The sequence below is a fragment of the Nannobrachium achirus genome, assembly GCF_963921795.1.
Source record: "Nannobrachium achirus genome assembly, chromosome: 1".
In the NCBI taxonomy this organism is placed as follows: domain Eukaryota; kingdom Metazoa; phylum Chordata; class Actinopteri; order Myctophiformes; family Myctophidae; genus Nannobrachium; species Nannobrachium achirus.
The window spans coordinates 32,965,402-32,986,387 of NC_137810.1; the positions used below are offsets into that span (position 1 = coordinate 32,965,402).

At 43.1% G+C, this 20,986-nt stretch overlaps 1 protein-coding gene across 4 annotated transcripts in view; it reads right to left on the bottom strand.

Annotated features, from left to right (window-relative positions):
• tns3.2 (tensin 3, tandem duplicate 2) overlaps positions 1–20,969 on the bottom strand; it is a 65,423-nt gene extending 44,454 nt beyond the window's left edge. Inside the window, exons 1-12 of one of the 4 annotated variants that reach the window (XM_080732476.1) lie at positions 20,889–20,969; positions 15,088–15,278; positions 10,331–10,381; positions 9,665–9,787; positions 8,770–8,834; positions 6,177–6,260; positions 5,448–5,560; positions 4,901–4,961; positions 4,706–4,781; positions 3,450–3,579; positions 3,058–3,123; positions 801–908 (exon numbers count right to left, since the gene is read on the bottom strand). In XM_080732476.1, coding sequence (XP_080588602.1) covers positions 801–908; positions 3,058–3,123; positions 3,450–3,579; positions 4,706–4,781; positions 4,901–4,961; positions 5,448–5,560; positions 6,177–6,260; positions 8,770–8,834; positions 9,665–9,787; positions 10,331–10,381; positions 15,088–15,243 — 1,033 coding nt within the window. In that variant the 5' untranslated portion in view covers positions 15,244–15,278; positions 20,889–20,969. Of the gene's footprint in view, positions 1–800; positions 909–3,057; positions 3,124–3,449; positions 3,580–4,705; positions 4,782–4,900; positions 4,962–5,447; positions 5,561–6,176; positions 6,261–8,769; positions 8,835–9,664; positions 9,788–10,330; positions 10,382–15,087; positions 15,279–17,806; positions 17,907–20,888 lie in introns of those variants that run through there. The other 3 variants (XM_080732475.1, XM_080732477.1, XM_080732478.1) reach the window with 3 other exon arrangements.
• Between the last annotated feature and the right edge of the window lie 17 nt (positions 20,970–20,986).

Consider the following 20,986-nt stretch of genomic DNA (forward strand, 5'->3'; position numbering starts at 1 on the left):
TTGAGGTTGTAGTTTGGCAGTCAAGGAGTGTGTGTGCAAAATTTGGCATGGATGGGGGCAACGGTTGTGGAGATATGAGCAGGGCAAAAGTGTGACGGACTCACTCACTGACAGACAGACAGCCCGTGGAGGTTTTGGTAGTAAATGCGACCTACGGTCGCAATCATAGATTGTGCATTACATTCACCCATTCACACACACATTCATATACCGATGGCGGAGGAAACCATGCAAGGCACCAACCTGCTCACCGGAAGCAACTAGGGGTTCAGAGTCTTGCTCAAGGAATTCGAACTGGGAAGCCTCCGGGAACCCTTTGTGCTCTAATGACGGTTTCTCTACCCCTGAGTATACCATGGATCTGCATTTGAAAGGATTTTGTTCCAGGGTGGAGAAGATTTTCGTTGTTAGATTAGATTAATTTAAGACCGGAGGACAAATAATGCATTCTCTTGTTGTGCTAACTCCTATAGCCGGGGAAATAAACTGTCCCCCAAGGACTCCTGGTGGTCCCAGGACCATAACCACTGTAGTAAAGCAGTAGAAGTGCCAAACTTGCATGCATGCACCCACACGCATGCATGTCACTACACAGATACCACACCAGAAAAAGTGAGAGGGTGGGAGATAGCATGAGAGAATGGAATGAGATGAGAGAGGGAATTGGGGGTAAGAGAGAGAGAGAGAAAGAGAGAGAGAGAGAGAAAGAGAGAGAGAGAGAGAGAGAGAGAGAGAGAGAGAGACAGAGAGACAGAATGGCAGAGATTTCCATAAAATGTCTGTGACGCGGTGTCTCTCACCCATGCCAAGAGGGTCTGTGGTGTCCTGATATGAATGGCGTCTCACCAGGGGATCTAAGGTGTCGTAGTCCACTGTGATACTGGCTCCATTGTGCCATAGCTCTCTGCCTGCACATGAACACAACAAGAGACAGCCCTGGTCACGAGCCAGTTAACCACTTAGAAGCCCTATATACCGGTACTTTGTCGTACAACAAATAGCGAAAATAGCTCATCTGCAGGCTCCTATAAACAGGTTTTGGAAATGCTTTGATAGTGACATGAATTCTTTAAGATTTGTTTGTCTCTAATGGGTATATTGGCAATTTTTGAACATTTTATCTACACTCTCTTGACACATACGCACGCACGCACGCACGCACACACACACACACAAACACACACAAATATGCACAGTGCACACCTGTCTTAAATACATTAGCTGATGCCTTTGGTGGAAAATCCAATGGTGAATAATTGTGTACATGAAGTTATTCAACAGAGATTCTTTGTCAGGCAAATGTATTTATCCATCAACATCTTGTGTGCGTGCTTGTGTGCGTGCGTGTGTGTTTAGTTTTTTCCCTGGACTGTTTTCCTTTCAGTACTGTATCTGCCATCTGAATTCCTGTGAGATGCATGTGTGTGATAAACTCTTATTGCTTCCTGTTGAGAGCAGTAGAGTGTGTGTGTGTGCGTGCGTGCGTGCGTGCATGCGTGCGTGCGTGCGTGCGTGCGCGCGTGCGTGCGCGCGTGCGTGCATGCGTGCGTGCGTGCGATTGCTGACATTTAACTATTCTGTTATGCTCAGATAGCCTACTGCTGTTCTGCAATACTGCCCCCTATCGGTGACTGTACATTCCTACCTGTCAGATGAGGGTGGATACTGTGTAGATTATGACAGAGTATGTACACATACCATTCCCACACACCTCCTACATATTTGATAACTGCTGCTACGTGATGTCTTTGCTTGCACAAGAGACTGAGCTACCCTGAATCTACCCTAAATGTTTATATTCTTATTATGTAACTTGCAATTTGTGGGTAGCTTGCACAAAACACATTTTCACCCTCTCATTCACACCTGTAAACTTGACCTGTGATGTGAAAAATAAAGTTAAGTTGAAGTTGAGAGAGTGATGAATTCAGCAAGAACGCAGAGACTCTGGGCTATGCTCTCACAGGAAGGAGTGTATTATCATTTCCTGGTCAAAGCAGTGCTGGTAACAGCAGTGGTGGAAAAAGTAGGCTACTCAAATTCTTTACTAAGTGAAAGTATCAATACTGCAATGTAGAAACACTCAGTTACAAGTAAAGGTCTGGTAATCAGAATTTACTTGAGTAAAAGAACAAAAGTATTGGCATCAAAATAAACGTATAGGACCAAAAACAAAAGTATTCATTATGCAGAAGGTCCCGTTTCACAAGTAATCATATGTCTAAAATGTATAAAACATCACAAGGATTTGTGAGCTTGTAGATAGCCACGGTTTAAAGGGGCTACACCATGAATTTCACATTTTTCAAAATGTTCTTGTTTTTTGAAATTGGAAATACTCCAACAAAGTAGAAATAGCTCAGTACTAAGTACAGTACTTGAGTACTACATGTACTTAGTTACTTTACACCACTGGGTAACTCTGACAGTGAACACAGAAGCCTTTCAGAAGTGATGAGGCAGTATGTGTCCCGCTTAGGGCGAGTCATACCGTATGTCTGATCTGCCTGAGTGGAGCGAGACAGACAATACAACATGTTGCAGGATGTGCTCATCAACCACAACAACCAGATGTAATGTGTGTGTGTGTGTGTGTGTGTGTGTGTGTGTGTGTGTGTGTGTGTGTGTGTGTGTGTGTGTGTGTGTGTGTGTGTGTGTGTGTGTGTGTGTGTGTGTGTTGAGCATGCGTGCGTGTGTTGAGTGTGCGTGTGTGTGTTGAGCGTGCGTGTGTGCGTGCTGTTGTACTTCTATTCTTGTGACAACCAAATGTAGAAAGATGAGAAAACTCTGAGGTCATTTTGCTGGCACTCTATTCAAAACACTATTTTGGGTTTATGTTTAAACTTAGGTTTTATGGTTAAGGTTAGTATTGGGATTAGGTTAGGATTACGGTAAAGCCATGCGGTGGTGACGGTTAAGGTTAGAACCAGGGGTGAATGTAAACAAAATCAACCACAAAAACATGAATACAGACCTCTGTCTATACAGATTTCAGTCATTATATAGACCTATGTGTGTGTAAGGACATTCTGTTGGGGATTGGAAATGGGACAGTACCTGCAATCTTCTCAGGACTGTCTGAGAACACCAGCTCCACTCTCCCATTCTCAGGAAACCTGGGGTCTGGAGAGAGATGTAAATATTACAGTGGGACAAAATAGTCTGGACTAATTTACTAAGTATGTACTTCCTTGTGTACTTCACACCTGCAGTCCAAGAAGTGACAAGGTTATTCTAAGGTAATATTTACATGGAGGTAGGGGCATGCGAGAGAGAGAGAGAGAGAGAGCGGATGAGAGACAAAGACAGAGAGCAGAGAAATTGAAAGACAAATTGGTTAAAGTTTAAAGATAGATACTACCATGCTAATACCATCAAAGACAGAACAGGGGCGTGAAAGAAGAGATGGCAGTTAGCAGAGTATGGTAACAAGTTACAAATGCCATTACCTCCGCAAGCGCAGTCAAGTTCCGCCTTGGAGAATGTGAGGGTGTGCCCATGGATAATTCCCATGTGAAACTGGAGGCGGAAGATGACCTGGCGACTGGCCGACTGGCTGTTTTTATCATAACAAACCACCTGCCCTCAGGAAAAAAAAACAGACATTCACTATTACCTCACTATTTCATTTGGACATTTTGTTTCACAGAGTTGCCTTATACCAAGCCATCAAAAACAGGAATTGTCTGTACAATATGTACTCTATGTCCCCTCAAAAGTAGACCAATCACAGCTCATGCCACGTACTACAATTCACAATGAAGCATTTAGCAGACACTTTTACCCAGAGCTACAAAGTGCAAGGTCATAGTAGCTGTAAGTGGCATCATGATCCATTATAGTCAACAAATGACAGGGTAAAAAAAACTTAATAGTCAAGTAAAGAGTGCAAAGAAAAACAATGAACTGCTACAAAGTTACAAGGATTACCTAGGTAAACATCAAGCCAAGAATCAATCAAAACAACATTCCATCTAAATAACATTCTTAGCATTGGTGGACAAGTAAACCATGTCTATCTATGCTTCTGTGCATATTTGTCTATCTATGCTGTCTAGGCATCACAAAACAAAAGCACCTCTGCCATGAATGCCACCATGCTGATTGATTCTCTTGCTGAAGTGAAAGTGAAAGTGAAACTCATGACAGGCAACTTATTTGTCATAGTTGAAAATCTATTCTATGCATTTTACTGCACATAATAGCCTAATTTGACTGGAAAGGGAGGCCACGCCATGGTGAGATTGTTTAAATTACACAATTTGCTGATGTAGGCTGTGGATGTAGGCTGTGGACAGTTCATAAACCTGCCTACTACATCATCAGTAGGCAACTTTGATCATTTCAAGAAATACAAGATTTCAAACTGTTTTAATGCATGCTAACTCCAAGAAGAGAAAGGCTATAGTTTCTATTAGCTTGGAAAAAACAATCGAGGATTGGTTTCTGAACTGTTCACAGCCCCTCTGAGATACAGAGTGAGTAGGCAGTAATGGTGCCATCTAAGCATTACTGAGGATCAATTATATGAAGAAAATGGTTCTTCTTCTTTCGTGTATCATCGTCCTTGATGATTGGGTGGCAACATTTGTTTCAAAAGATTTTCTTGTTACTTGAAGGGGAGGCCACGTGGAGGCTGTCGTCTTCTCCCCCCAAGATAATGGTTGGAAATGGGGGGAGTGCTCTTTTAAGGTAAGAGTCTTACCATTATGTCTCCTTTGAGTAGCTGGGCTGGCTGGAGCACAAAGTAAATCCTGTCTGTCTGGCCAGCTTGCACATGGCTGTGATTATGAACACAAACATAACACATGTTAATTGCGGTAATCCTGCCCCGCAGTGCTGTAAGTATTCTATGTAACGTTGTAAAAATGTATTGTGTGAGGGATGAAGCCTATCGTACTAGACAGCTGAGGTGTAGACAACTTGTAGACTCTGGTACACCCTAAGGAACAGACTGCATCCTGTAGAGAAGAGATTCATTCCAAAAATAGATCATTTGTCATTTGAAACAAAAGAATGCTGACGTCAAACAATAACACTATGGGCAATATTAGTGAGGTATCTTTGGTATTTGGTATAAAACAGTATGTATACCGTATGTGGACTAGATGCTTTTAACTAGTCTCAATTACCTACAGTACTTTCTAACCTACAACAGAATGGCTTCACTGCTCCGCTGCCAAGTTGAATTTCTTGGAAAATAGTGCGTTAATAATGTACAATAGGCACAGTGTTGAGCAATGATTGTCAGCTCCAGTCCCAAGGCACACTATTGTTTTCAAATTTACATGTGGGGAGAGCAGGCAAATGCTAGACAAGAAACCTCAGCACCAGCGTTAAGATTAAGAACCTGTGGTTTAGGCTTCAGTGATTTTCTCAAACATTTTCATTTCAAGGACCCCCAAGTATTTGTCCATGGACCCCCACCCCCAGTGTGGACTCCTCACCTCCCTCAGGTCTAATGTTGGGTATGCTGTGTAGAACGACGCAGAGGAGGAAGGATGGAGCTGATCTCATTTTCAGACCTCCCTTCAACAACCCACCCAGCATCCACGCATACCTGGAGCAGAGAACAACAACACTGCTCAGTGGTGGGAAAAGTAGGACAATCTTTACTTACTGGTATGTAAAAGACTAAAAGTATCAATACTGCAATACAGAAATACCCTGCATTGCAGCATTACAAGTAAAAGTCTGGAATTCTAAATCTACATGAGTAATTATTGGCATAAAGATTCTCGTGTGTGTGTGTGTGTGTGTGTGTGTGTGTGTGTGTGTGTGTGTGTGTGTGTGTGTGTGTGTGTGTATGTGTGTGTGTGTGTGTGTGTGTGTGTGTGTGTGTGTGTGTGTGTGTGTGTGTGTGTGTGTGTGTGTATTTTTTTGATGCCAGTACCTTTAAGTACAGTACTTGAGTAAATATGTACTTAGTTACTTTACACTGACACTGCTGCACACCAGAATGACACTGTATGACGGTTTGGTTTGCGGTCAACATAAAGTGGAATTATAGGATAAACAGGGCGATTAGTTTGAAGTGTGACCTTGTAATCTGAGGTCCAAAGCGGGCCCGCGGTGGAGATCACAGGCTCAGGGCTGATCTGTGGTTGATCTTTGACCTCCAGGACTCTGCTGACCTATTGTACCTCTCCAGAGGTCAGTCGATCGGTCACACTTACCGTTTTTGAGAGGGGGTCATCAGTGCAGACAGCTTGTCATTGTAGAACCGCCTCATGGCAAAGTGGTCCAGGGAATGTTCTGCACTGAGAGAGACGCACATGTTCACACATATTCGTACAGTTATATACAACGTCTCAGTGTCTGAAAACACAAACAACATTAGTAGGATTATATGGTACGGTGTGTGTGAGGACCATCCATTGACTTCAATCGACATCCATTCATTCCCCTATAAACCCTTGAGCCTCATCTAAAACCCTACCACTAACCTTAACCAATAACCTAACATTATCCTAATACTAACTTAGTAAGGTCCAGCAATATGTGTTCATCTCGTTTTGTTCTTTCTATTGTTGCGCGAAGGACATTGGGGCTTCTCAAGAATAGTTGTACAAGATCACACTTGCACTTGAGCGCACGCACAAACTCGCACGCGCACGCACACACACACACACACACACACACACACACACACACACACACACACACACACACACACACACACACACACACACACACACACACACACACACACACACACACACACCGGCAAATACTGTAAGATAAGCCGGGATAGAGAGGGACAGGAGCAATGTTATCAACATGCGACAATCAGGAGTTGCACAACCGTGAGTCAGCTGACAATCAGGCGCTGACAGAGTGGGACACACACACACACACACACACACACACACACACACACACACACACACACACACACACACACACACACACACACACACACACACACACACACACACACACACACACACACACACAGAGAGAGAATAAAGCTTGTGCATGCACTCACTTGAAACCAAGTTCTTCAGCGACTGTCCTGTATTTTCTGGTGGACAGTGACCTGTCTCTTTCTGTGACCTTTCCCGTGTCCTCTCCATTATGACATTAACCATTTTCAGCCGGGTGTCCCTAATTTGGGCATGTCAGTACTCGCAAAACTTTCCAACAATGTCAACATTCTCAACATTTTTGACAATAGCAGATCCCAGCTTGAGTTTGTATGTGCAATTCTCGCTATTCGTTAAGTACAGTATATACAACTGAACTAAGCATATAGGGCTTGAGAGATTAAACTCAAACATGACTCCATTCAGTAACACTGGACACATAATAACCTTGTAATCCAAAGGTGTAGCACAGAGTGAAAGAGTCTGTCTTACAGGTGTAAGCAGCATAACTCTTTGTAGGGTAAACCAATTAACAGGCATGCAACAGTGATAGGATCCCTGCCCCAAAACTCTAATATCAGTCTGGGGTCAAAGTCTCTTTGATCGACTGTCCTGCCCTTTGCCTGGTGCAGACACAAATCACTCTCTGTTCAATGTGACCATTGTTCAATCACTGCTCTCTTCATTTGATCTGTGGTCAATTCATTGCGGTCAAACATCGGCACGCTGTAAAATCCAGAGTTTTGCCATCAAAAGAAACATCCGATCTCACAAAAAGGTGTAAATGGCTTTAATGTGTCGCAGCAGCAGTCAAACTGAGACGCTGAGGTCCCATCATGGCCCAGGGCCATCTATGCCAAGGCATCACTGTTGTCTGGCGATGCCGAGACCCTATCCCTATGCTGTGACCCGGAGACCCTGCAAGTGCCTGTGATGCCGAACTTTGCAGGAGCCATAGCCAAAGACTTCACCCCAACGTCCTACCCTGATGACCTGCATGTGTCCAGTGTGTGTTCGAAATTATGTTTTCACAAACCCTGTGACCCCGCTGTGCCAGCATCTGCCTTTGTGCTGATGATGTTGATGCTGAGGATGCCAGCCATCCTTCCCTGGACTGGTGTGCAGTGCCCGCATCAGCCCTTGATGGCAACTGTGTACTTGCATACCAATCCTCTTCAAGTTATTCTGTTCAACTGGGTTTTAGTGTAATCTTTCAGTCTATTTAAAGAAAATATCAAGAGAAGACTCTTTTGGTTTGAAACTGGTGATGATGCGGAAGGACGTGGGGGTGATTTCAATGTCCAGAAGCATTTCCTTATGACAGAACAATACTGTACATTTTCAGCAGATACCATTACATGATCAGCAGTATCCTTTGCTCCAGTATATGGAATGGGGAAATGAAAGAGTTGAATCATGTCTTGTAAGCATAAATTAAGGCACTTATTCCTCATAGTTTAGAGAAATTCAAGACCTTCACTCCAACCACAAAACACACATACACCCCCCCAGGCACATGCACACATAGACATCAAATGGGGCTTGAGCCCCTGCCCTTTTATCCTTCTGTAAAAAGTGCCCTCTGCATGAATGCAGTTTTTACTATAGTGAAAGAAATTGATTATGCTTAGTTCAGTGTGGTATCACGCACCGAAAATAACATTCTCTGCACGTCCCTGCACCACCCTCTTCATTCGTTTTTTAACAAGTTGGCCACTGCAGTGGTTTTCAAAACTTTTGTGCCCAAAGCACAACAATGGGTAAGTCAAAATCCGAAGGCACTTCTGCACAGGCTTATTGCAATATTATTGTGTGGCGCACAGCCGCACACACATTATTCCAAGGCACGCATGTTACGGTGGCACACCGTTTGGGAAGCACTGACTTTTGGTATCACTGTTACCTGGCTGATAGGCTGCTGAAGTGGATGTAAGAAGCCATTAGTACACCAATCCTGCCGATGCCTCCCTGTCAAGGACACACGCACACACGTGCACGCGCACACGCACGCACGCACGCACGCACGCACGCACGCACGCACGCACGCACGCACACACACACACACACACACTTATATATTGTGCATATGGGAGAAGGAGATAAGCAATAAGCTCACAACGTGAGCAGGCGACATGTTCTGAGCTGCTTATAGATCTGCTAGATCAGTGGTTCCCAAACGCAAACCCAAACCCTAACCCAAAAGAGAGATTAGACGTTTGCCCTGGACCCAAACCAGTGAAAATAGCAGATCTACAAGGGCACAGCGTGTCGCTTCGCACTATTTTCACTTCCTCTTAATTTTTTTTAATTTTATGGGTTAGGGTTAGGGTTAGGGTATTTATGGATTTATGGATTGTTTGTTTGTTTTAGAAAGTATATAATTATTTTTAAAAACATTATATAAAGAAAATCTTTTGAAATAGATAGGCTATATATATTTTTTAATGTAGGATATTTTTACTCGAGTCATGACCCACAAAAAGTGTGCTCAGTTTGGCAGCGATCGGGCCAACGGCGCCGGAGATTAGCTGGTAACAACCAGGCCACACAAATCGGCCTGTTATAGCGCCACCATGAGGCTGATTTGAAAAATGTGGGGCAGAGGTTCTAGATTGGCATCCAGGGAGTGTGTGTGCTCAGTTTGGCAGCGATCGGGCCAACGGTGACTGAGATTAGCTGCTCACAAACTGCGAGGACGCACGGACGCACGGACGGACGCACGCACGGACGGACGGACGGACGGAGGGGAAAACATACTCTCCCTCAGCCTTCGGCTGGTGGAGACAATGAGGCATTACCCTGCAGTGCAGGACCAGCATGTGCTTGGGCTGCGCCTGCAGCCAGTTCTCCATGGTTGTACAGACACTGCAGACCTGGTCCAGGTAGGGGGCCAGGAGATCCACCCAGCCCGTGTCCAGGACCTGAGGCAGAATGGACATGATGTGGCATCTGCTAAACTCAACACAATGGCAATGCTTTACCCCAGTGGTTCTCAACCTGTGGGTCCCCAAATTATGTTTTGGAGGGGGGGGGGGGGGGGTCCCCAGATGATTAACTTTATGTGCAACATTGTTTTCTCACTCAACAGTAAATAAACCAACCTAAAGTTTAAGTGTATAGATTAGAGGGTATCTGCACATTTCCAAAGTGACAATTTAAGGACTTTTAATATGACAAATTAAACATTGGCCAAATTGTCAAATATTAGAGGCAGAAATTGTGAAAATAGCCGATCTACATGCTCACACGTTGCGAGGCGTTGTGAGCATGTAGATCGGCTATTTTCACAATAGAACTGTGTTATACAAAACGTAATTCCTCAACTCTTAGTGCTCGTCAGGGCGGAGGGGTCTTCAGTTAAAATATGATTATTTTGGGGGCCGCAGCCTGAAAAGGTTGAGAACCACTGCTTTACCCTATAACCCCAATGAGTAGGTCAGGATAATAATCTGTATTGACATTACCTTGTGGTTCATTTGAGTGAGACTGTTATTCTTCTCTGACAAGTTGATAAGCTGGAAAATAAATAAATAGTTCTTATCTTGTTATGAGCAAAGAGAGAGTTTGGAAATGAAAAATGTCCCATAATAAGAGAGAGAGAGAGAGAGAGAGAGAGAGAGAGAGAGGGAGAGAGAGAGAGAGAGAGATGCCAGATTGATTATGATTTATCACTTTCATTATGTGTTAGCTTGTTTAGACTATCTTTGGCATCTTTAACACAACACTGCTTCTTTGAGTTTAACTGAACTGAAGACACTGAGGCTAACAAGACAGAGTGTGCGTGCACACACAGGCATGGCTACTCTGCTGGGTCTGAGCCACAGGTGGATCTACTCGGCTCGGTTCCGGGCTACAACAGGGTCTAATCTATGGTCTTCCTGCATAAAGTGTATGTTTGCTGAGAAGACGGCGTAGATGATACAGGAGGACTCGAGCCAAGGTTCTGAGTCTGACCCACGATGGTATGACTAATGAGTTGGAGATACTCGTTATATCCTGGCGCCCTTCCGAGGAAGACTTGGTGAGTAAATCCCATCACGATCACCGATCTCTACTAGGCAGATGACATTGCCCTATACCCAGGGGGCAAAGTCCCATTTTTTGGAAAATCAGACTTGGAGCGTTGTAAAAGGTTGTTCACCAGAAATGATATCTAGGACCATCACTGATCACAACCTAGGTGGACAACCTGGTCAACTAGCTACTGGAAAGCTACAGGGTGGGTTCAAACAAATCCCACCCCAAACTCTGAAAAGGCAAATCCGAATAGGGCAAAAGAGACAAAAAAAACTATAACTTGATAATGCTCACTCTTATCTTCACCATATTAGCTGAGGTATGAACCAGGAGTCTACACTACATCACCAAAGAGTCAGAATGCAATTTGCCCTAAGAAATACTGAAATATTCTCCTTTAAACATGTTTTAGTTTAGGCGGAAATTGTTTTTTTGTGGTTAGGACTCATTTACTTTCTCTCATTTGCAAGAAAAACATAAATTTATGTCAAATAAGATGTTACTGCATTGCCCAGGATGGTTGTTGCTGATCCACCTGCTTCCATGTGTCATATCTCAGCTAAAGACAGACAGAGTTCCAGATCACTTGAGCACATTGAGAAGCTAGAGAGTCTGGTAACTTCCTCAGATGGTACAGCTGAGGACCTGTTGCTTGTGAGGCACCTAGCACGAATGGTAACAACGTCACAGTTGTTGGATGCTCCTCCAGATGCAGAGGCAGGACTGCCTGGATTTTCTGCCTTCTGTGCAGACCTCCACCCATACAGACCGGCCAGCATCATTGGATATCTTCCTCTAATCCCAGCATCTCCAACCGATCCCACTGTCCTCAAAGAAGAGATGAAACGGCTGGTCAGGACATCGCATGCACTGGGAGACAAGTATACCATTATTACTGGAGATCAGGCTACATATGAACTCGCTGTTGCTATCAGAGACAAGCACAGAGACGAGTTCTGCAATGTAGTGTTGCTACTGGGAGGCTTTCACCAAGCTCATAACTATATGAAGGCTGTTTGCAAGATCATAAGGGATGCAGGTGCTGCAGGATCTTCTTGTCGCAGCTGGTCTGTGTCAGGAAGGGACTGCCAAGAAGATGTTTGGTGAGAAGGCTGACTACTACCAAACCATGCATGCCCTCAGAATCCTCAGTGAGGCCATGTGGCGACTGTACTGGCATTTGTTGGGAGAAGAGCAAATGGCAACCACAATGGGGTCTCTCCTGACATGCTTCTGGAGCAGACTTATAATGCAGATGCCAAGGAGGCAAGTGGTCTGGATGGCATTACCCTAAATCCTGCTGCTCGGATGAAGTGGGTCTACACAAAACCACTCACTGCAGCTGTCTCTGCAGAGCTGAAGTCTATGCTGCACCTCCATTCCTCCAGGCCACACCATGAATCTGGTTTGAGACGTGTCACCAGGGATGCAGAGATGGTAGTCAAGGTCATGGCAGCAGTAGAGACCAATCCATTCACAACAGCCTCAACATCACTGATCAACATATCAACTGGACAGTGTGCAGATTCCACAGTCAAGGACAACCTGACCAGCGTGAAAGTAATTGGTCTGAAGGCACTGTCTGATTCACTGTCCAGTGAACAGAAGAAGACACATATTGTGAAGCTTAACACCTTCCATACACAGAACATGAAGCAAAAGAAGTCCAGGGGGAAATCTTCTGCACCTGGCAAGAGCAATGAAGTTACTGCCCTTCTTCGCATGACACAGATCATTGCCAGTGGTGGAGAACTGGACATTGTTGACTTCATAGGCAACCATGAATGCAGTGACCTTCCCCCATCCCTCTTCCAGGAAGATGGCGGTATGAGTGTGTGGGTAAGAACAGCCCAGAATGCATACCTGCCTATACATGAAATGGTAGTGGCGTTGGGACATTCACAGTGTTGTGCCATGCCCTTCGTCCACAGTCTGAGTGGTAGAGATATCACTAGTTATCCATATTTCACTGGAAAGAAGGCATGGTTCAAGAGCAGCATGAAGCTGGATATACCTGCACTTGAAGAGTTTGGTGAGAACCCTGACGATGCCATAACAGATGACCTCCTCAATCAGGCAAGGGACCTCACCATAGCTGTGTACACATCCACAGCTGATCACTTTGAGGGTGCTGATCTAGGCAAACTAAGAGCACACAAGTTCCTGAACAACAAATCAACACTCTTAAAGCTACTACCTCCAACAGAGAATGCATTTCTCCTGCACCTGAAAAGGGCTGCTCTGGCAACACTCATTGACAAGAGTGCACACATCGCCAAACCACAAATTCCCTCATTTACAGAATTTGGTTGGTTTCTGGATAAGGGAAATGTAGTTCCACTTCCATCTACACAGCCAGCCTGGCCTGTGTCAATGGACAAAATGATATCATGTGGATGTGTCAAAGGCTGCCAGAAGAACTGTTCATGTGCAAAGAAGGCTGTCCCATGCTACATAGGGTGTCGTTGCCAGGGACTGGCAACCAAATGCAGCAGGATACACACTGCCACATTTGAGAGCAGTGATAGCAGCAGTGACTCATAAGACTAAGACTAAATGCCTAAAATGTCCTAAAATACCAATGTGTTGTAAATAATGTTAAATAAACATTTCCCCCCAATACTATTGTATGTCTAAAGAAATCTGATTTGCAATAAAATTGTAATAGTTATCTCCACACATCCACTGGTTATTGTTTAATAGCACCCTAGGCAATGCAGTAACAGCTTAGTTGAGTACTGTAAATCTGTTTTTCTTGTAAATGAGAGAAAGTAAATGAGTCCTAACCACAAAAAAATCATTTTCCGCCTAAACTAAAACATGTTTAAAGGGGAATATTTCAGTATTTCTTATGGCAAATTGCATTCTGACTCTTTGGTGATGTAGTGTAGACTCCTGGTTCATACCTCAGCTAATTTGATGAAGATAAGAGTGAGCATTATCAAGTTATAGGCTTTTTTTGGTCTCTTTTGCCCTATTCGGATTTGCCTTTTCAGAGATTGGGGTGGGATTTGTTTGAACCCACCCTGTAGCTTTCCAGTAGCTAGTTGACCAGGTTGTCCACCTAGGTTGTGATCAGTGATGGTCCTAGATATCATTTCTGGTGCACAACCTTTTACAACGCTCCAAGTCTGTAAAACCACTTTGCCCCCTGGGTACTAGTCTCGGACACAGCAGAGATAGGAATGGAACGACTACTGAAGCCACAGCCATTTATCTCCTTTTCCCTCTGACTTGATCTAATAACTTGAATGTTATGTCTTCTCTGTGTTACCCAGAGTGGATCCAATTGTCTCCTAGAACTCATGGACCCAAGACAATTACAAGCATATGCACATGAATGATGGATACACACAGATAGACAGGGTCAGGGAGACTGTAGAAAGCCAGGCGGACGGCCTCACCTTCACCTCAACCATGTGACCCCCAGAGTAAACATTGTCACAGTAGACTTACTGCAGCCATACAGGCGTCCACCACACAGGAATAATCTTATTCAGCATCTACTGTATGACAGATACACCATACAGGAATAGCTTTTCTTGCTTGATTTTAAGTGTAAAAGGCCCAATCTATAAGCTCACATCATGTTCTAGTGCGACACATTGTGAGCTTCTGGATCTGCTTATTTTGATTGGCTGACTTGAGGAACAGGAGTGCATGCCAGTGAAGCACATTGAAGACCAGTAAGACGCCCTAAGGGCGAGAAGCAACCTCTCCCTAAAGGGCGAGGCTGTGCTGAAACAACAGAGACTGACACAATATGTCCATATATGGGCATTCCCAGATATGGGCTTAATATTGATGACATCAGGGATCTCCATATATGGGCATAATAGGGACATGAACGGAATTCAATTGCCAGTGTGACTTGTGTCGCGACAATCACACTGGTTGTCATGAGAATGACACAATATGTCCATATATGGGCATTGGGCACTCCCAGATATGGGCTTAATATTGATGATCTCAGGGATCTTGGCCATATATGGAGCATGATATGAGGCATGATGGACGGACATGATCTGCAGGTGTTCATACTAAATGCGACCTACGGTCGCAACAAGGTTGTGATGTCTAACTCACCATATTCACACAGCGGCCATCTTGCCACTAAGACAATGATTTGCCAACCTAGTTTCACCCTATGTAGGTACAGTTTTCAATGCAAATTTCAATGCAGTCTACATGCAGTCCCTCTCACCAGGTAGTTGTGTCCATGCTTGGACTGGATCATCAGTATGATGTCACGTAGACTCTGGAGGTAGGTCTCCTCTGACCACACTCCCGCAAAGGACATGGTGATGATGCGTTCTGTGACATAAGTCAGGTCAAATCTGTTGGTCAGACGTTCCTCCATGACTCCCTCAGTCAGTCAAACATTCATGGAAGTGTCTGGGGGGGGGGGAAGAGAGAGAGAAAGGGGGGAGGGAGGGAGGGAGGGAGAAAGGAGTCATGGAAAATGGAATGGTGCGGTGCTGTCGTATGCCTGCTATATGAGAAACTGAGTGTTTTTACAAGGCTATAAATCAAAAGGATTTTACTAAGGAAATCTTACTGTGTGGCCTATCTTCGGTTAGTCATCGGTGAGACATCATTTTGGCCAACACTGGCAAATTTGAACTCAATAACAGTCTGCCTCATTGCATTAATCCGAAAATACCTACGCTAAATCAGGGGTTTAAAATAAATATGTTGAAAGCTTAGTCATCACAGCCCCACATCATGTTGTGTCTCCTAGAAGAACGATGCTGCCCACGCAGCAGATTAGCTGCATGGGTGAGGAGATTATTTCTCCTCGATGCAATTTCCACAAACCAAGTCGCGCAATCCTCGTTAATGTCTGCAATTAGCCTTGTATACCTCAAGGCCTTGTTTACATTGCAACTTGGAATGCGAGCCATGCCATTTATCTCATTTTCCCTCTAACTTGATCTAATAACTTGAATGTTATGCACTCTCTGTGTTGCCCACAGCGGATCCAATTGTCTCCTAGAACTCATGGACCCAAGAAAATTACATGCGTGTTAGTGCACATGAATGATAGAAACACACAGATAGACAGGGTCAGGGAGACTGTAGAAAGCCAGGTGGATGGCCTGACCTTCACCTCAACCATGTGACCCCCAGAGTAAACATTGTCACAGTAAACTTACTGCAGCCATACAGGCGTCCCCCATACAGGAATAATCTTATTGAGCATCTATGACAGATATATACACAGTCCAGGAATAGATGTTCTTGCTCGAAGATTCTATGTTAGACAAGTCTGGGTTTGGGAATAAGGATGATTAGTATTCTTGTCATGTAGACACTTGTCAGACTTGTGTCCTGTGTCCTTACTCCTAGTTTAATTAATATTGTAAGAGAGGTCATTTGGGGTAAACGTGTTATGTGTCCTTGTCACACACTAGCACAAGGAAGACACAAAGTAATAATATTTTTTGTTTTCACTCAAATGCACAAGTTACACTTATAAAACACCAAAATCAAGCAGTGACCTATTTTTGATCAGCTTGTGGTTGTACCCTGCACATGATAGCACCAGTACACATGTAGTGCAGCATATGTTTTTAGGAGAGTGATTCCCAGAGGGTTTCAAATTGCAACCCGAATCTTTTGTTGATCATCACAGTACCCACTGTATTCAGTAATGCTGTGCTTTTCTGTTAGATGTTCTTCATTAGGGTTTTTCTCTCAGACCCTGTCAAAATATTATATTTAAATATTATATTATAATTAACTCAAACTAAAATAAAGAAATAAAAAAATAACTGAAACGATATTGTGTAAAAAATAACAAATCAAATTCTGAGTTATTGAAATTGGTCTAGTATTCTATTCTATTATTATATTATATTCTTTGTTCTGTTGGTTGAAACCATTCACAGGATATGGCAGAAGAATATGGTAACTCAATCCCAATGAACTGCATGGTCTCAAATTATGTATTTTTAGACTGTTTATTCAACATTTTTGGAACACTCCTGTCTAAAATTGACAGCGCTCTGCTTGAAGAACCAAAACAAACGGAAATGTGCAACTTAACCACACACACACACACACACACACACACACACACACACACACACACACACACACACACACACACACACACACACACACACACACACACACAAGGGACATAGGGCGTGCTGCTTAGTGCACAGAGAAGTCCTTGAACCAAACTAGCCACGTCTAATTATGGTCACTACCTCACATTTGGAAGGAATGCATTCCAAAATGGATTAGCCTCCCTTGTCCCCTTCCTCGTCATCCTCTTCTTTCTTTACACTGGTTCACTATAAGCTACAGTTGACAGTGAGAGGTGTCCACACACAGCCAAGCATCTTGAATGCAGTGGGACTAAAGCCAACTATCAGTGGTTCATTCTACTCAGTCAGCCTCGATCCACTAGCAAGCACGTTCTATGGCAGAGGAATGCCAGAGAATTTCTAAGCCTGAATGCAACAGGTCACTGTGACCACCTCCCACCCCTCTTGTCCAAACCACAGCGTCCCTTACCCATCTGTTGCATTTGAGTGCCATTCTGTTCCTTCCACTGTTCTTCTTTCTCACAGGTCTCAGTGTGTCAGTGGGCTAAGCCCGCTTGACTGCATCTGGAACCCCAGTGGGAGAGCTGTCCCTGTGTTAATCCTTAAAAATGTACCATCATCCATCACATGGACATCTGGGCTTATCCTATCTATACATTGGACTACATTGGCAGAGGAGTTTGCAAGTTTTATCTCCACTTTTGCATCATGCAAGAAATTGAATTGGCTCCTCTTGGAAAGACCATGAGCTGCTGTAGTGCATCTGCTGAAGGCAGATTAGCATTACTTCCACATGACTAGATACAGTATGTAAGCACTTAAAAGGCAGAACATTTAAACACGTAATGAATAAAAGAAGAGGCTCACCTACTCTGGTGTTGACCAGAGGAGAAAATCTTCTGTGCGATTTGAAGCCTATTGAGTGTCTGTCTCTTACTGAGTGCTATATGAGGTGGAGACTTCAGACGGGGGAGAAAGGGAGGGAGCGAGAGACAGAGAGAGAGAGAGGGAAAGAGAGAGAGTAATAAGGGAGCACGATAAACTGTGCTGTTTCCAGTGTTACAGTGTGGCGTGCACTTTGCCCTTGGTTAGACTATAATCTGTCAGATATCCGCCCTATGAGTGTGGGTGCGTGCGCATATGCATGTGTCATACTTGGGTGGGAAACAAAAAAAAGATACAAACTCAATCTTCTACCTCCAACATGTGAAACCATTTATTTATTTAGGATCCATATTGTTAAAATAATAATAATAATGTAAAGCAATGCAGAATGCAAGTATGGACAGTATACAAACTACAAAGCAAAAAAACTGAAAGAAAAAGGAAAGAAAATACACATACAGCCCCCCACCCCCCTAAATAAATTAAGTTAGCACCCTCCCCATACCCCTCAGCCAATCCCCAGCCCAGAGCGCTACTATATTCAATTACAAAAGGTCAGGAGACCCGCTCCTGTCCCAGGAAGGAAATCAGTGGTCACCAGATTTCAGGTCTGTCCTTTTAATCTTTTCCATTTAGGATCCCTATTAGCCAAAGGCCATTTCTAGTCTTTCTAGGGTCCACAAGACAAAATATGTTTTGTGGTGACACAAAAGATGACACAGTATTAGTACCAATATGTAGTCAACTTAATATGGATGTATACAGTATGGTAATACATTACTGCTATACAGAACTGTGCCTATATTTTCTATATATTACACACATTTATATTTCAAATATCAAACCATATTATATAGTGCATTTATATAAGTGATTCTACTGTATATTATACAGTGGGCATACATACATACTGTATAATATAAATAATCTGTATCTATTTTTTAACAAAATAAAACGATATGGTGTTACATTACCATATTAGCCTGGAATCAGAAACTGCTTGCTAGACTCTAGACAGTCTAGAGGCATCCTTGAGTACAATATTTGAATATTGGTGTTATGCTAATCAGAAAATGCTAATTAAATGGTAAAATATAATATGTGCCTCATGTAATGTGAGCAACGGGGTTTTTTAAATGTGGAATTCTATTTCCTATTCTATTTACTGTTTATACTGAATATGTTCAGATGGAACAGTTCAATACAGTCTTTCTGGCTGGTAACTCTGTCATCAATCATCTTGCAGATGACTTAGTCATCCTTATTCAGTTTAGTTCTGGGCTACAGCAATGATTAAAGGTTTGCTCATATATAACAAAGAATATGACATCAAGTATAATGCCAAAAAAGAGTAATGTGATGATTATAAGCAGCAGAGGAAACAAGAAATCTGTCTTTTCTGTCTTTCAGCGATGTGATACTCCTCTGGTATGATGGTGATATTTTCAATGAGGATATTCATTCATTAATTTAAACCTTTATATATTCTCAAAGGGACACTGAGATCATTTGCAGTGTCGTCGACGTCGAGATAGGCCTACAGCACAGTTCAAATGTATTTATTAATGATGAAAGTGATATCTACAGACAGACAATGATGTAAATTATAGGCCTGCAGCTCAATGCTACTACAGTTTAGTATGTGTTCTGTCCAAGTCAAATATTATTTGAAGCTCTTTGCACTCCTATGTACACAGCCTCGGGTGTCGCAACAAGGACAGTAGCAGATGCAGAGGCTCAAAGTGGCCTATAATGAAGCCACAAGGCTGCTGCTTCAGGGCCCTAGATGGCATTGTGCCAGTCACCTTTTAATGCCCTCTGTTGTCCCAGTCCTACGTGTCACCTGGGTGGGTCAGACTCAGAGAACAGCATCATTGAAGTTTGAAGCTAACCAACCCATGGAAGAGCTGTTCTATGGGGTCCTGCTGGCTGCAGAACACTGGGGACAGTGGGGAGACACTTTGAGACAAGCCTTCACTTGAACTCATGGAGGAGCGCTCTTTAGTAAATAAACTTGATTTCTGAATTGTATATATTTTTTATATGGACCTTCTGGATTCTGGAGAGTCTGAAATAAAGTTTAATTGAACTGAATGTGTGATAATATCATACAGGCAGCAGCCGTTCGCAACTGGTAAAAAAAACTAACCTAGCCCAACCCTACCCTCCCCTGCCCCTTCTTTGTATATACTGTTTGTTTAGACTTACTGTTTTCTTTTTTGTTTTTCTTTACATATCTACTGCATAGTACTGTGTTCTATTTGTCTGTCATTCAATATTATATGAGATACTTCAATGGTTTCCAGTGGAAATAAGCTTAGTCTTTTCATGGATCTCCTTTTAGTAGACCTTGTACCAGTGAACTGTACCGTCATGAAACTGTACCTTTTCCTATGCAAACTTCTAATAAAGTCTTCAATCAATCAATCAATCAATCAATCAATCAATCAATCAATCAATGCTCCAAGAAGACACATTCTTCAAACTGCATGGTTTGAGCTCCTGTCGGTGATAAGGCCTTTACTCCACTGGAGGGCGCTACAGGACCAGCCAATCAGCCACCCGTGCATGTGAACTACGAGAAAGCTTGTATGACATTCCAAAACACACCATGAAACTGCACCGAACGACCGAGCGTCACACAATAATCATCCTAAATCCGAGAAAACATGAACGCTGCCCATGTCTTTACCCTTTTGTACACGAACGTGTTTACCATTCTATCTAAACATTAGTTCAATTATGAGTTTGCTTTGCTTACTAGCGTACAGTGGAGCAACCAAGTACATTCGCAAAGCATTGTGAGCTTAGATCTGCTATTTCCAAAATAAATTTGAAATTTGAAAACTTAAAATTGAACATTCTGCACAATGACTAATTTTACTTTTGGTACTCTAACTACATTTTGACGCCAGCTACTTTCACTCAAGTACATTTTGAATTCCGGACCTTTACTTGCAACAGAACATTGCATTATCGATCGATACTTTTACTTAGAGGTAAAACATTTGAGTACTTTTCCCACCACTAGATAGATATAGATAAGTGATATGAGTTTGCTTACTAGCTTATTCATATCCAATGAGACCACGCCCTGTCCAGAGTGTAGCTTGCTGCCGGTCCGTCACATCATGTGTACAGTAGGCAGCTCAGCTCAGCTCA